Below are 13,119 nucleotides of genomic sequence, written 5' to 3'. Positions count from 1 at the left end.
AGACAGCAAAAAACTGGTGAGAGATGGGTGAGCAACCCTTCAGACAGAGAAACTGCTATTATGAGTTCTAACAGCAATTCATCAAAGCTGCAATGTAACTTTTTGGGTGACCTGACCAAATTCACATAGAAATGTGAGTTATAGATCTGTCATTCCCATTGAAAGCAAGGCTAAGAAGATCTGTTCTATGTGAGCAATTTCTCTGCTTCCCGTTCTTAAGTTTCGTTTTTGCATCATTTCTTTTGGCTTTGTACACCAACTTCAAACAGCTGAAAATACAATATTTTTGGTTAGTGAAAATATATTTAACAGCGGTTTAGATGGTACAATGATTCTCTACACTATACATTGCTTGTTTTGTCACATAAACTGTAACTATTATAATTTCTGCAACCAGTAAATGGTGGAGCGATTTCTGCATATTGCACCTTTAATTGCTTGAGAATATAACAAAGACACAGGGTTTTCATTCCCCTTCATCACGACAGATGCATTTCTGAGATGTTCTTGAAGTAACAGCTTTGACGGGTCAGAACCAGAAAGCCTTTCTACTTTCTACAATCACCAGGGTTATACCAGTGAAACACACTCCAATAGAGAGCAGACTTCCCCTTCAGGGGGATATAAAAGAAGGATAATAGTCATGTTTCTATAGGTACCTTGGGTTTCACAGCAAATATGATGGTCAGAGAAGCTGCAATCACTCAATCAAGTAAAAGATGTCCTTTCACCTGCCTAATAGATATGGAGTGGAACAGCTCACCACCCAAATCACACAGGGTGGAACTTCCCTCCTCTGGTAACTAGAGGTCACGAGAGAGGGTGCACAACCACAATAACATCCTAATCTCTCTCACAGTGCTTTGTGTTTGTGTGTTTCCACTGATCGGCACAGAAAGCTGTGAAAAGGTCAAACGTTGACCTTTCTTTTATGATTGGGAGCTGACATGAGACAAGGATTTCACACAGCCACAATAACATCAGGGTGGCAACAGTGGTACTCTCTCTACTGCAATTCACATACACATATTGTAACCTTGCAGAAATGATCAGACATCTTTACCCCCTACCTTCTTACATCCTACATCCTCCTATGGCCTAAAAATATTTGACACTAAATCTTCAGAACCCTACATAGGTCCGGAGGGTGTGTGCTGTAGAGGGCTGTTTGCTGGCTGGCTCGATCCAAAAAGCCCCGAGCTTGGCTGGCCCACCTCATCCTGCTCCAACCTGCAGTCTGGAGACACTACAGGCCTAGCCAGGAGAGAAGAGAGGAGACTCAGATAAAGGATTTGATTAATGCACTGAGTGTTGGAGGAGGAAGAAGAGAGTGAGCAAGATAGAGAGAGAGAGATAGCAAGAGAGGGGGAGAGAGAGAGAAAGAGAGCGTTGACCTTGCGGACAACATTGAGAAAGCGTCAACTGGACTGTGTAATCCAAAGTAGTTTAAATGCAACCAAAGTTGTAAGAGGGGCAGAAACACGCAATCCTTGACTGAATGCATTCTTTCTCTGGCCATATCCTGCTGAACTCAGTTCTCACTGAAATCCTGGAGCGCCTCCACACTGACTCAACCATGTCTGTGTGTGTGTGTGTGTGTGTGTGTGTGTGTGTGTGTGTGTGTGTGTGTGTGTGTGTGTGTGTGTGTGTGTGTGTGTGTGTGTGTGCGGTAGACTGGGATAACTATAGTTTTTAACTGCGCTTTGGGGAAAGTAACTATTCCAAGGGAACAATTGTTACTTTGGAGGTGAATACAACTATTTGAATGCAGATCTGAGAAAGCAACTACTTAAATAAAATATTGGAATATAGATCTCAGAGGCGACTAATGGCAGGGCTGTATCTGGAACTGCATGTTGAAGATAGAAATAGAATGAATAGAGCACACACACACAATCTCCTGCACTATTCCAATCTATCTCACAGTCGAATGTGATCTACACGACACATTTCTATCGGAACATTTTCATCAACGTCCATTCTCCTGAATGTCCATTGCCCCAGCTGTGCATAATCAAGTCAAACCAATCAACACATGATATTTTGTACAGATAAGTATCAATAAGTTGTGATGCTAATGCATGACTCTTTCAACATGTCACTGAAAAGGTAGAAAACTGCAATTAATTGTATGATACCTGAAAATACTTCAGAGGGAGGCATCTCAGGGTAAGTGTTCTTTTCTCAAACACACACAGTATCAGGCGTATTCAACTCTTAGCCTACGAGGTCCGGAGCCTACTGGTTTTCTGTTCTACCTGATAATTAATTGCACCCACCTGGTGTCCCAGGTCTAAATCAGTCCCTGATTAGAGGGAAACAATTTTAAAAAACGCAGTGGCACTGGCTTCGAGGTCCAGAGTTGAGGGCACTATACCATCTTTAAACGGATGGTTTACTCATAATGCTAAATAACATGATTTTCAACCTAGCTTGGCTGTAGTTGATTCAAGACAGTTTTGGGGTATTTAGTTTCCTTTTTACACTTAATAGCCATATTTTGTTACTGCTAGAATTCTCAGTAACACCTACCTTTAAACTGTTCTTGTGTAATAAAACAAATTACTTTTGGAGCAACGTTTTAGTAGCATGTTGTTGCATAAAACTGACAAAAGGTAATTGCATTTGAATTGCATAGCAAAGAACTGAGTTGTTGTAACTACTGTACACAAGAGGAATACTGACTGTTCCTTACTCCACTTATGTAATAACTACATTATTATGCAATTATAAAGCCATTTCCAATGTCCTATGTAACAACAATATTGCTATTGTAATAATCAAAGTTACTACAAATGTATAGGGAACTGGATGTCAAGTGTTACTGCATTACCTTATGTCACTCATTATGAAAATACATTTGTCAGTCATTTTGAAGCTGCAAAAGTGGTTTGTCTAATGTTGAGATGACTGCATGTCCCTCATGTACAGTATCTCACAAAAGCGAGTACACCCCTCACATTTTTGTAAATATTTGGGTATATCTTTTCATGTGACAACACTGAAGATATGACACTTTGCTACATTTGCATGGTGGTGGGAGTGTCATGGTCTGGGGCTGCATGAGTGCTGCCGGCACTGGGGAGCTACAGTTCATTGAGGGAACCATGAACGCCAACATGTACTGGGACATACTGAAGCAGAGCATGATCCCCTCCCTTCGGAGACTGGGCCGCAGGGCAGTATTCCAACATGATAACCACCCCAAACACACCTCCAAGACGACCACTGCCTTGCTAAAGAAGCTGAAGGTAAAGGTGATGGACTGACCAAGCATGTCTCCAGACCTAAACCCTATTGAGCATCTGTGGGGCATCCTCAAACGGAAGGTGGAGGAGTGCAAGGTCTCTAACATCCACCAGCTCCGTGATGTCGTCATGGAGGAGTGGAAGAGGACTCCAGTGGCAACCTGTGAAGCTCTGGTGAACTCCATGCCCAAGAGGGTTAAGGCAGTGCTGGAAAATGATGGTGGCCACACAAAATATTGACACTTTGGGCCCAATTTGGACATTTTCACTTAGGGGTGTACTCACTTTTGTTGCCAGGGGTTTAGACATTAATGGCCGTGTGTTGAGTTATTTTGAGGGGACAGCAAATTTACACTGTTATACAAGCTTGTACACTCACTACTTTACATTGTAGCAAAGTGTCATTTCTTCAGTGTTGTCACATGAAAAGATATACTCAAATATTTACAAAAATGTGAGGGGTGTACTCACTTTTGTGAGATACTGTATGTAATTCTAGGCTATAGGCTCTATCGAGATTCATACCTAAGAGCCCTCCAAACAAGGGTTATGATCATATATTTAGACTAATTCAACTAACTGTTGTAGTTTTTGGTTCTTCATCAAATATTTGGTGCACCTCAATATTAGGAAGGTGTTCTTAATGTTTTGTACACTCAGTGTAAATTCAAATAGCTTCAAATATGATTTGTTTTTCTGGACCTGTATTTGACTATCAAAGAAAATAGTAGCCTTTTACTTTAAACCCTAAACTATATTTGACAAATACCAAAGTTGGTATTTTCAAATAAACTACAAAATAAGACTTTTCTGCCCAGGTCTGGTGTGTAGTGTGTGTTTGAATGAAAGCAGAGGAAGCAGGAAATGCCAGAAATAGCCCATATGAATAATCTGGACGACTCATCAGACCTCCGGGCCAGAGCCAGACTCTCTGCCCACACACACCACAAGAGGTCTGTGTGGGAGCAAAGTATTCTGGGATAACAGAACAGGATGAAGTGTCCCTTAGACACTGATCCTCAGTCTGTTTTACATTTACCCCCTCTCCGACTGTAAGTGAGGTCTTACCTGCTGGGGTGGGGCGCGGGGAGGCAGGTAGGGGGGCTGTGTGGGGGCGGTGGGGTTCTGCTGGGGGGGGCTGAAGTAGGATCCTGGAGGTGTTCCCTGCTGCTGCTGGCTGTATCCTCCCATACCCTGCTGGCCGTACTGGGGGGGAACCTGCTTGAACAACCAATCACACAATAGTTAGAGCAGCTAGCACCTCCCCTCTGCTGGAACAACCAATCAGGCATTCATTTACCCTTCTTCACCAGAGAGAGCATTCCGAGGAGCCTGGACCCCCCTCTATGCTTCAACCAGGTCCTCCATCTATTCCTGGTTGACTTATGGCCACATCATGTTAGCAGCTCTGTTTCAACTGTGACAAACCATTCTAGCCATGCTCCCCTGCCAACTCCAGTCACAGAGCAACTGGGGTCTTCACAAATGTTGCATGTCCCATCTCCTGCCAAACCCCTCTCCCTCCCTCCATCCACTCTCCCCCTGCCAGAACACACATAGGGAGGGGGACAGACTGTATAAGTTGTTCTGTGCTGTGAGCCCAGACCGGGCCATAACTGTAATGGAGGAAACATGGCTGAGAGAGAGCAGTTAAGACTCACACTACCTATGGGCTAGGTATTCCCAGAGACACATTGTGGTTTTCATTACACTAACACAAGGCTACTAAGTGTGTGTGTGTGTGAGTTTTTGTTTGTCTGTGGGTGTATTCACAGAAACGTGTCCATAAATGTGTATTCGTTTCCCCAACGTGTGCCAACACCACTGGGCTAATCCGTGTATTGTCCCAGTGTTGATCCCTCCGTGTTGGGCTTTATGGCGACATAATGAAAGGCTCTCTCCCTCCTCTCTGAGGATTTCCTCGATGCCGTGGTGATGGGAGCCAGGAAAATAACTGCTGTTGTCTTTGGAATGCACGAGTAGCTTCCCCAACCCGACCGACCCGCGTGCCATCAAACACAACCCCTCCACTACAATCTATCGTTTCATCCCTCCATCCCAATGTTGAACTCTGCTTACGTAACACATTCTAATGAGCAGCTGCCCCAGCAAACGTACACATGCATCACACGGTAAATCCAAACATTTACTGCTGCCAGTCAGTGTAGTCTGACCACACTTTTCTTGTCATGTTTCCTTGAATCGTTTTGAGCCCCGGCCACGAGCTTGTTAACCGTCGTTAAATGTGGCATGAGTGGCAATTTCAGCGCATGTAAAAATCATTCCTGAGTTCAACTGTACAAACTGATGTAAGGCAGGGGTCTTCAAACTTTTCTTGACCAGAGGCCCCCGCCCAGGAAAACCAGGGACCCCCCCATCATAAAGATTTTTTTTATGTCTTATCAGGTGAAAGATTATGGCAAGGAGAAGTAATCAACATTTTTAAATGAATAGATTTGGTAGATAGTTAAAATTGGAAGAGGGAGCGTCAACTCTAATATACCTTTCTATGTAATAGGCTAACTCGAACGCATTAACCCTAACCCATTTTCGCTAGTAGCAGCTGTTTAACTTGTTAAACAAAGGTTAGCCATGTGTTGGCAAAAACGAATGTCCAAGTCAAGAAAGCTTACTAGTAGATAGCCACACTTACAGTGACTGGTATTCGTGGGTGCTTTTTTAAAAACCTATGTCAGATACTCCAGGACTGTAATTGGCTCCAATGAGTGTACTTTGCTCAATATTCGGAGTTGAGAAATAATGTTGACATCATTAGAAGGAAGATATTCCTGTGTCACAACAGGCCATGACCTGGAGTCCCATAGGGCGGCACACAATTGGCCCAGCGTCGTCCGGTTTAGGGGAGGGTTTGGCCGGGGGGGGGGGGGGGCTTGACTTGACTCATCGCGCTCTAGCGACTCCTTGTGGCAGGCCGGGTGCCTGCAGGCTGACTTCGTTCGGCAGTTGAACGGTGTTTCCCCTACGACACATTGGTGCAGCTGGCTTCACGGTTAAACAAGCAGGTGTTAAGAAGCGCGGCTTGGCGGGTCATGTTTCGGAGGACTTGTGACTCGACCTTCGCCTCTCCCGAGCCCGTTGGGGAGTTGCAGCGATGAGACAAGATCACAATTGGATATCACGAAATTAGGGGTAAAATAAATGAAGATACTCTCCTATTTTCTTCTGTAGGTACTGTATGTAATTCAAAATGTGTTTTGTTTATTCTGTTACTAGCAATATTAATAAAAACATTTAAATAATTTATTTGCGGACCCCCTGTAATAGCTAGGGGGCCGCGGACCCCAGTTTGAATATACCAGATGTAAGGAGTTCTCAGAGACACACGCACACTCCAAACATTTTCATTACAAACGTCCCTCCCTGACATGAGCAGGCTCCACAAATAACTGATTTATTTTTAGGATGATGATATCACTGTGATCTCACTCGTAACAGTCACTATCAAAGAGGGAGCGTTCATAGTTGATCCTTTAAATGAGCGTGGGAGACGGTCCACCACAACCCTCTTCATAAAGTTGATAAACCAGTGGTAAAACGGGCTGAAACCTGAGCAGGCCAAAGACCAGGTCAGTTACATCTTCAGGGTCTGATGTTGGGAACCCTGGACGACTTCCTGGTCTTTTATATATCAGTAGAAAAGATGCTGTGGCTTGGAGAACGCACCTGATTCTGTCCAAAGTGTACAGTCTAATATATTGGAAACCTAACAGACATGTTCATTTTTAGATGTTATATGTTTTTATGACTGCTGCGAGATGAATTGCCTCTGAGGACATTAACGTTTTCGGAATCTGAATTCTGATGTTTTGAGTATATATTTGACATGGCTTTTGTGTGTATGTGTCCGTGCGTGTTCTACGTGTGTGTCTGATCTCACTGCGTCTACTGAGCTTAATGAGACATCCCACGTTCAGTCTGTTTAAAAACACACACATATACATACACCACGCATATATAGACTCTCCCACACATGCAATAACAAACACAGAAAAAGACAAAACGCACACTATTGAGCCTAAAAGCGATTCACACACACACACACACACCATAAAAGCCAATGAGAACCAGGCTCAACACTATGTTGACAATCCTTCCCTGTCTAGTCACTGTCAGGCGCTAACAGACAGGACAGGTTTGGTATCGAGGCTTATTCTCCATGGTGATTCAGCCATGACGACAACCGTGGGCTGCCTGCTCCCTTCCTTTCTACAGGACAGACAGATCAGATGAGACAGAATGAAACCTCAACAAGCAGCAACCTGTCTGACTGCATTAGTTGTGTTCATAGGTAGGTCTACTCTGTGAGCTGAAATGTTGCTATGCTAAACCTCTATTCAGGAGGCATTATTGTAGAGATAATAGGCCTATGTATGGTGGGGCAAGTACTACACTACACAGTAGTATGAGGAACGCTGTCATAATAATGCCATGTGTGGTTATGTCATGGTATTGATTGGCTCAGCCAGGAGGAGGAGAGGACAACATACAGAAACTCATGTTAGCATTCAGGTGTGTTTCCTGAGAGCTTAACAGTGTTCCACACTGAACAAAAATATAAGTGCAACATGTAAAGTGTTGGTCCCATGTTTCATGAGCTGAAATAAAAGATCCCAGAAATGTTCCATACGCACATAAAGCTTATTTCTCTTAAATGTGGTGCACAAATTGTTTTACATCCCTGTTAGTGAGCATTTCTCCTTTGCCAAGATTATCCATCCACCTGAGAGGTGTTACGTATCAAGAAGCGGATTAAACAGCATGTTCATTACACAGGTGCACCTTGTGCTGGGGACAATAAAAGGCCACTTTAAAATGCTACATAATGCTACAAATGCCTCAAGTTTTGAGGGAGCACAATTGCATTTTATCTATTTGAAGACACAGAAATGCCGTGATAAGATCCTGAGGTCCATTGTGAAGCCCATTTTACAGATGCATATCTGTATTCCCAGTCATGTGAAATCCATAGATGAGGGCCTAATGGATTTATTTCAATTGACTGATTTCCTCATGTGAACTGTAACTCAGTAAAATGTTTGAAATGGTTGCGTTTTATATTTTTGTTCAGTGTACAATATGAATGAATGAGAATCTGTTATAGACTAGACAAGCACCACACAGTATCTGTTCCAATAGTCCAATAGTCCTGCAGACTCTCTCAGTCAATAACACACAGCCGTATAAAGGTGAAAATAGTCCAATAGTCCTGCAGACTCTCTCAGTCAATAACACACAGCCGTATAAAGGTGAAAATAGTCCAATAGTCCTGCAGACTCTCTCAGTCAATAACACACAGCCGTATAAAGGTGAAAATAGTCCAATAGTCCTGCAGACTCTCTCAGTCAATAACACACAGCCGTATAAAGGTGAAAATAGTCCAATAGTCCTGCAGACTCTCTCAGTCAATAACACACAGCCGTATAAAGGTGAAAAATACAGATCCTAAAACTTAACAGTACATGAAAGACGGGTGTTCATAGAAACAGACAGCCTTTTATGTTTTGTGACGCAAATAATTCACCATAAAATGTAATACTGATATCATAAAATCCAAGGCTCGGGCTTCAAACAGGAAAAACGCAGACCAATAAAAAATGGACAATGCCACAGAAGAATCCAAACAAACCATCAAAAACATATGAAAACAAAAGTCATGAGAGAACGAAGCCAGAAAATAGACAGCCATCACCACGACAACCCATTTAGAACCCTATGGGGGGATAGAAAAACCTGCTTGTAATTCAATTGGGCCAATGAGCATATACAGAATTTTCTTAATTCTATTGTGGTGATACGGCTGGATGGCGACTGGGCTGTTGCCAGAGCACAGGTTGCCCATTTGAGTGACATATGGATCCAACCAACCAGAGCGGTGTTGGAGCCGTAACCAGCCAGAACAGACATGATGGGAATACAGAGGACTGTATTAGCATTAGTACGCTAACACCCACGCTACGGATCACAACACTGCAAGCACATCAGAGACAGAGAGAGAGGGAGAAGGGGGAAGGCTAAGAGAGAGAGAGAGTGGGGAGAGGGAGAGAGAGAGAGAGAGAGAGACCAGAGATTAAGAGAACTGGACATCACCAGCAACACCATAAGCTACAGTACAGCTAGGCTAATAATACACCATGTCAATGCAGAATGAGTACATTGAGCAAGCTAGCAGGGTTGCTGCTATCAAAGGTTATCAGTCTGACCTCAGATGAAACACCATTGACTTTCTCAACGCCAGGTGTGCGTACTGAGTCAACCTCATAGACAGAGCTGTTAACAAAGGTTATCAGGCTGCTTCTAGATGAAAGCCCCATCAGCCAGCAACGCCACGTCAGGTGAGGAGCTGATACGATTAGGTGTTTCTCTGAGTAAGCACTATAGGCTGGTGATGTGGAGCCGGGGTAGATAAGTGCACGATTTCCTTTTAATTTCCCCCTGCATGAGTGTGTGTGCGTGCCGGAGTGGCGGTGAGCCCCAAAATGAGATGCGGCCGGCCCGCTGAGGCGATCAACAATCTGGGCTCATGATTAAACATAGAGGAGGGAGATTACATGGTCTACCGTGGCTGCCAAGGTGACTAACCTCCAACTACCTCCTTTGATCTCCACTCTCCCTCCTCTCCTCTCTCTCTCTCTCTCTCTCTCCCCTCTTCTTCTCTCTCTGTCTCTCCGCTTTTCTCGACCCCACTTCTCTGGCTCTCTTGATTTTTCTGTCTCTCCATCTTGTTCTTCTCTTCTCTCCCTTTCTACTCTGTCTCTACTCTCACCAGTGCAATTACTAATGCATTAACCATTTTTTCTGACCACATTAACTGACCAAGAAAAACTCTGAGCCCTAATTGTAGTCTATAACATGAGCCCAGAGTTTTCCCTATCCCTATCCCTATAACTGATGCATTAATGTTACACAGAGGGTTTACTTTAATGAAAACTTCTCTAATGTAAAACATGTCAAGTGTGGTATTCCTCAAAGCAGCTTTCTTGGCCCTTTACTGTTCTTTATTTTATACTAATGATCTACCACTAGCTTTAAACAAAGCTTGTGCCTCTATGTACACTGATGATTCAACATTACACACATCAGCAATAACTCAGGCATATGTATATGTACTGATGTGTGGGGTAACTGTCAGTAATGTGTGTAACTGTCAGTAGGACCTTTTTTTATGGTTCTATTGTTCTTATTCAACATTTGTGTAGTTCAGTCCTTGAGCTGTTCCTGTCTATTGATGTTCTGTTTTATGCCATGTTTCATGTTTTGTGTGTGGACCCCAGGAAGAGTAGCTGCTGCTTACGAAACAGCCATTGCAGATCCTAATAAAATACTGCAGGTTATTCCATTCTATTTCACTGAACATTTGAAATCAACAGTGCTGCAGCCTGATAGGGCCTCATATTTACCTGATGACACTATCAACACTACATCTGCAGTGTGAATGCAGCCTGAGACTGAAACTGGCTGAACGAGTGGGAGCTAATAGTATTTCATTGATTGAGGGAATTTGACAGCGTGTGGTTGTATTGGATTGTTCTCCTTTAGCCTTGGCTTCTGTTTTCCTCCGTTCAGAGGCTGCTGCTGTGTGTGTGTGTGTGTGTGTGTGTGTGTGTGTGTGTGTGTGTGTGTGTGTGTGTGTGTGTGTGTGTGTGTGTGTGTGTGTGTGTGTGTGTGAGAGAGAGACACTGTGCTGCGCCTCTGCTCTTTTCTAGCACGCTTCAATCGATGGATAAAAACCTGGGCAGGCAGTTAGCTGTATCGTTGGTCTTTATTGCTAACTGGCTGTTGTACGGTGCGGCTGTGTTGTTACAGGGGCTGTAATGGAGATGTCTGAGGAGAGAGGAGAGGTTAATACCGCTCTGTAATGTGTAAGCAGCACCGTGCACCGCCAAGCTCTGGGCTGGTGCCACCGATTCAAATGTTTTCCCCACTAAACTGCTGACCCTATTCTGAGGCCAAGAAAAAGAGGGAGAGAAAAAAACACTCCGACGAAAGAAAGGAGATATGAGCAGAAAATGTTTGAATAATCCCTGGTCTTTAGGGAGGAGGAATTTCGCCTGTGATCCAGCTAGGAAAGGAAGGAGGGAAGGATTTCCCAGTCTCTTTAAAGCCTGGCGGGGGGACTTTAAACCTCCTTACCTCTCCTCTGACCCTCTACCCCCACAATATCTTGGAAATACTGGAAATCTTTGGGAGTCAACCAATTTCACAGAAAGCTATCTTAAATTCCATTTACATGTGACCCAAAGCATCAATCAATTTTAAAAGAGAAACAATACCACTGATGCTAGAATGTTATCTTGGGACATTTTAATTCAATTTTCTTCCGTTGAAAGTTATCTTTTATCACCATACAGAGTGTAGAGGCAAGCTATAACTTGTGTCAATTACTTTTGAACGCTGTGAACGCAAACCACACATTGCTAGTCAAACACCGCACCATATCATTAGTGGTTGACATTAGGACAGCAGATTATACTGCACATTGCCATAGAACACACTGCTAGATTAGTGACTGCAGACGCTAACTTAGTCATATAAAGCCATTGTAAATGATTTTCACATTGACATTGTGACCTGTGGAGTTCCATCAGGCGCAACTGGAGTGTGACCAGCGCAGGTCACACGTTCGGGTCACTGTCTGTCAAAAGATACACGTCAAAAAACACTGTCTGACGCGTCAAATAACCTTTTCATTTGAGGCGTAAAATGACTAAATATATTATAGAATTTGCATGCGCAAGCCAAGCGCCACCACTACAGTCAGTAGCACTGTCAAAGCTGTCAACAAAGGTCTGCAAACAAACACACACAATGGCCTCTAATCATGTATTTGCCAAAACCGCGTTGGCAAAATGCCATCATTTGTTCGACCGAATGGGAAAACGGCTCTGTGAGCATTTGAAATAAGATCAGGATCAAACGAGCAGGATAGAAAATGTTAGCTAGGGAGTCCAACATACCATTCCCGAGGCAGGGGAGAAAGGATGGCCATACTGCTGCTTCTGCCTGCCAGCCATCCAGCCAGCCAGCCATCCAGCCAGCCAGCCATCCAGCCAGCCATCCAGCCAGCCAGCCATCCAGCCAGCCAGCCAGCCAGCCAGCCAACATGCCAGCCAGCCAGCCACAACCCAAGCAGTTGCACCTGATTTATCATTGCTATTTTCCTATTAAAATCAGACTTCAGATCATGAAAATAAAGAGCTTGCTAACTAGCTAGATAGCAAACTAAACAACCTAGCAATGTTGCCCCAAGCAAGTTTCATATTCTGGCTAGTGGCTTGACCAGAACGTCCCCAACCACCAACCAAATATGAATACTGTTTTATAAATTTGGTGGATTAAGATGGTGACACATACAGTTGAAGTCGGAAGTTTACATACACTTAGGTTGGAGTCATTAAAACTCGTTTTTCAACCACTCCAGAAATTTCTTGTTAACAAGCTATAGTTTTGGCAAAACGGTTAGGACATCTACTTTGTGCATGACACAAGTAATTTTTCCAACAATTGTTTACAGACAGATTATTTCACTTACAACTCACTGTATCACAATTCCAGTGGGTCAGAAGTTTACATACACTAAGTTGACTGTGCCTTTAAACAGCTTGGAAAATTCTAGGAAATGATGGCATGGCTTTAGAAGCTTCTGATAGGCTAATTGACATCATTTGAGTCAATTGGAGGTGTACCTGTGGATGTATTTCAAGGCCTACCTTCAAACTCAGTGCCTCTTTGCTTGACATCATGGGAAAATCAAAAGAAATCAGCAAAGACCTCAGAAAAAAATTGTAGAACTCCACAAGTCTGGTTCATCCTTGGGAGAAATTTCCAAACGCCTGAAGGTACCACGTTCATC

General features: G+C 43.5%; 1 protein-coding gene across 5 annotated transcripts in view; it reads right to left on the bottom strand.

The window, feature by feature from the left end:
* LOC115162467 (AT-rich interactive domain-containing protein 1B) overlaps positions 1 to 13,119 on the bottom strand; it is a 227,254-nt gene that overhangs the window by 169,278 nt on the left and 44,857 nt on the right. For 3 of the 5 annotated variants that reach the window (XM_029713784.1, XM_029713786.1, XM_029713789.1), the window contains exon 3: positions 4,317 to 4,469. The exons of 1 other annotated variant lie outside the window; for it this stretch is intronic. In XM_029713784.1, coding sequence (XP_029569644.1) covers positions 4,317 to 4,469 — 153 coding nt within the window. The remainder of the gene's footprint in view (positions 1 to 4,316; positions 4,470 to 13,119) is intronic. One more of the 5 variants, XM_029713785.1, reaches the window with a different exon arrangement.

This window comes from Salmo trutta, chromosome 25, assembly GCF_901001165.1.
Source record: "Salmo trutta chromosome 25, fSalTru1.1, whole genome shotgun sequence".
In the NCBI taxonomy this organism is placed as follows: Eukaryota; Metazoa; Chordata; class Actinopteri; order Salmoniformes; family Salmonidae; genus Salmo; species Salmo trutta.
The sequence above is the reverse complement of the archived record's forward strand: the minus strand, read 5'-3'. Positions and strand labels throughout refer to the sequence as shown.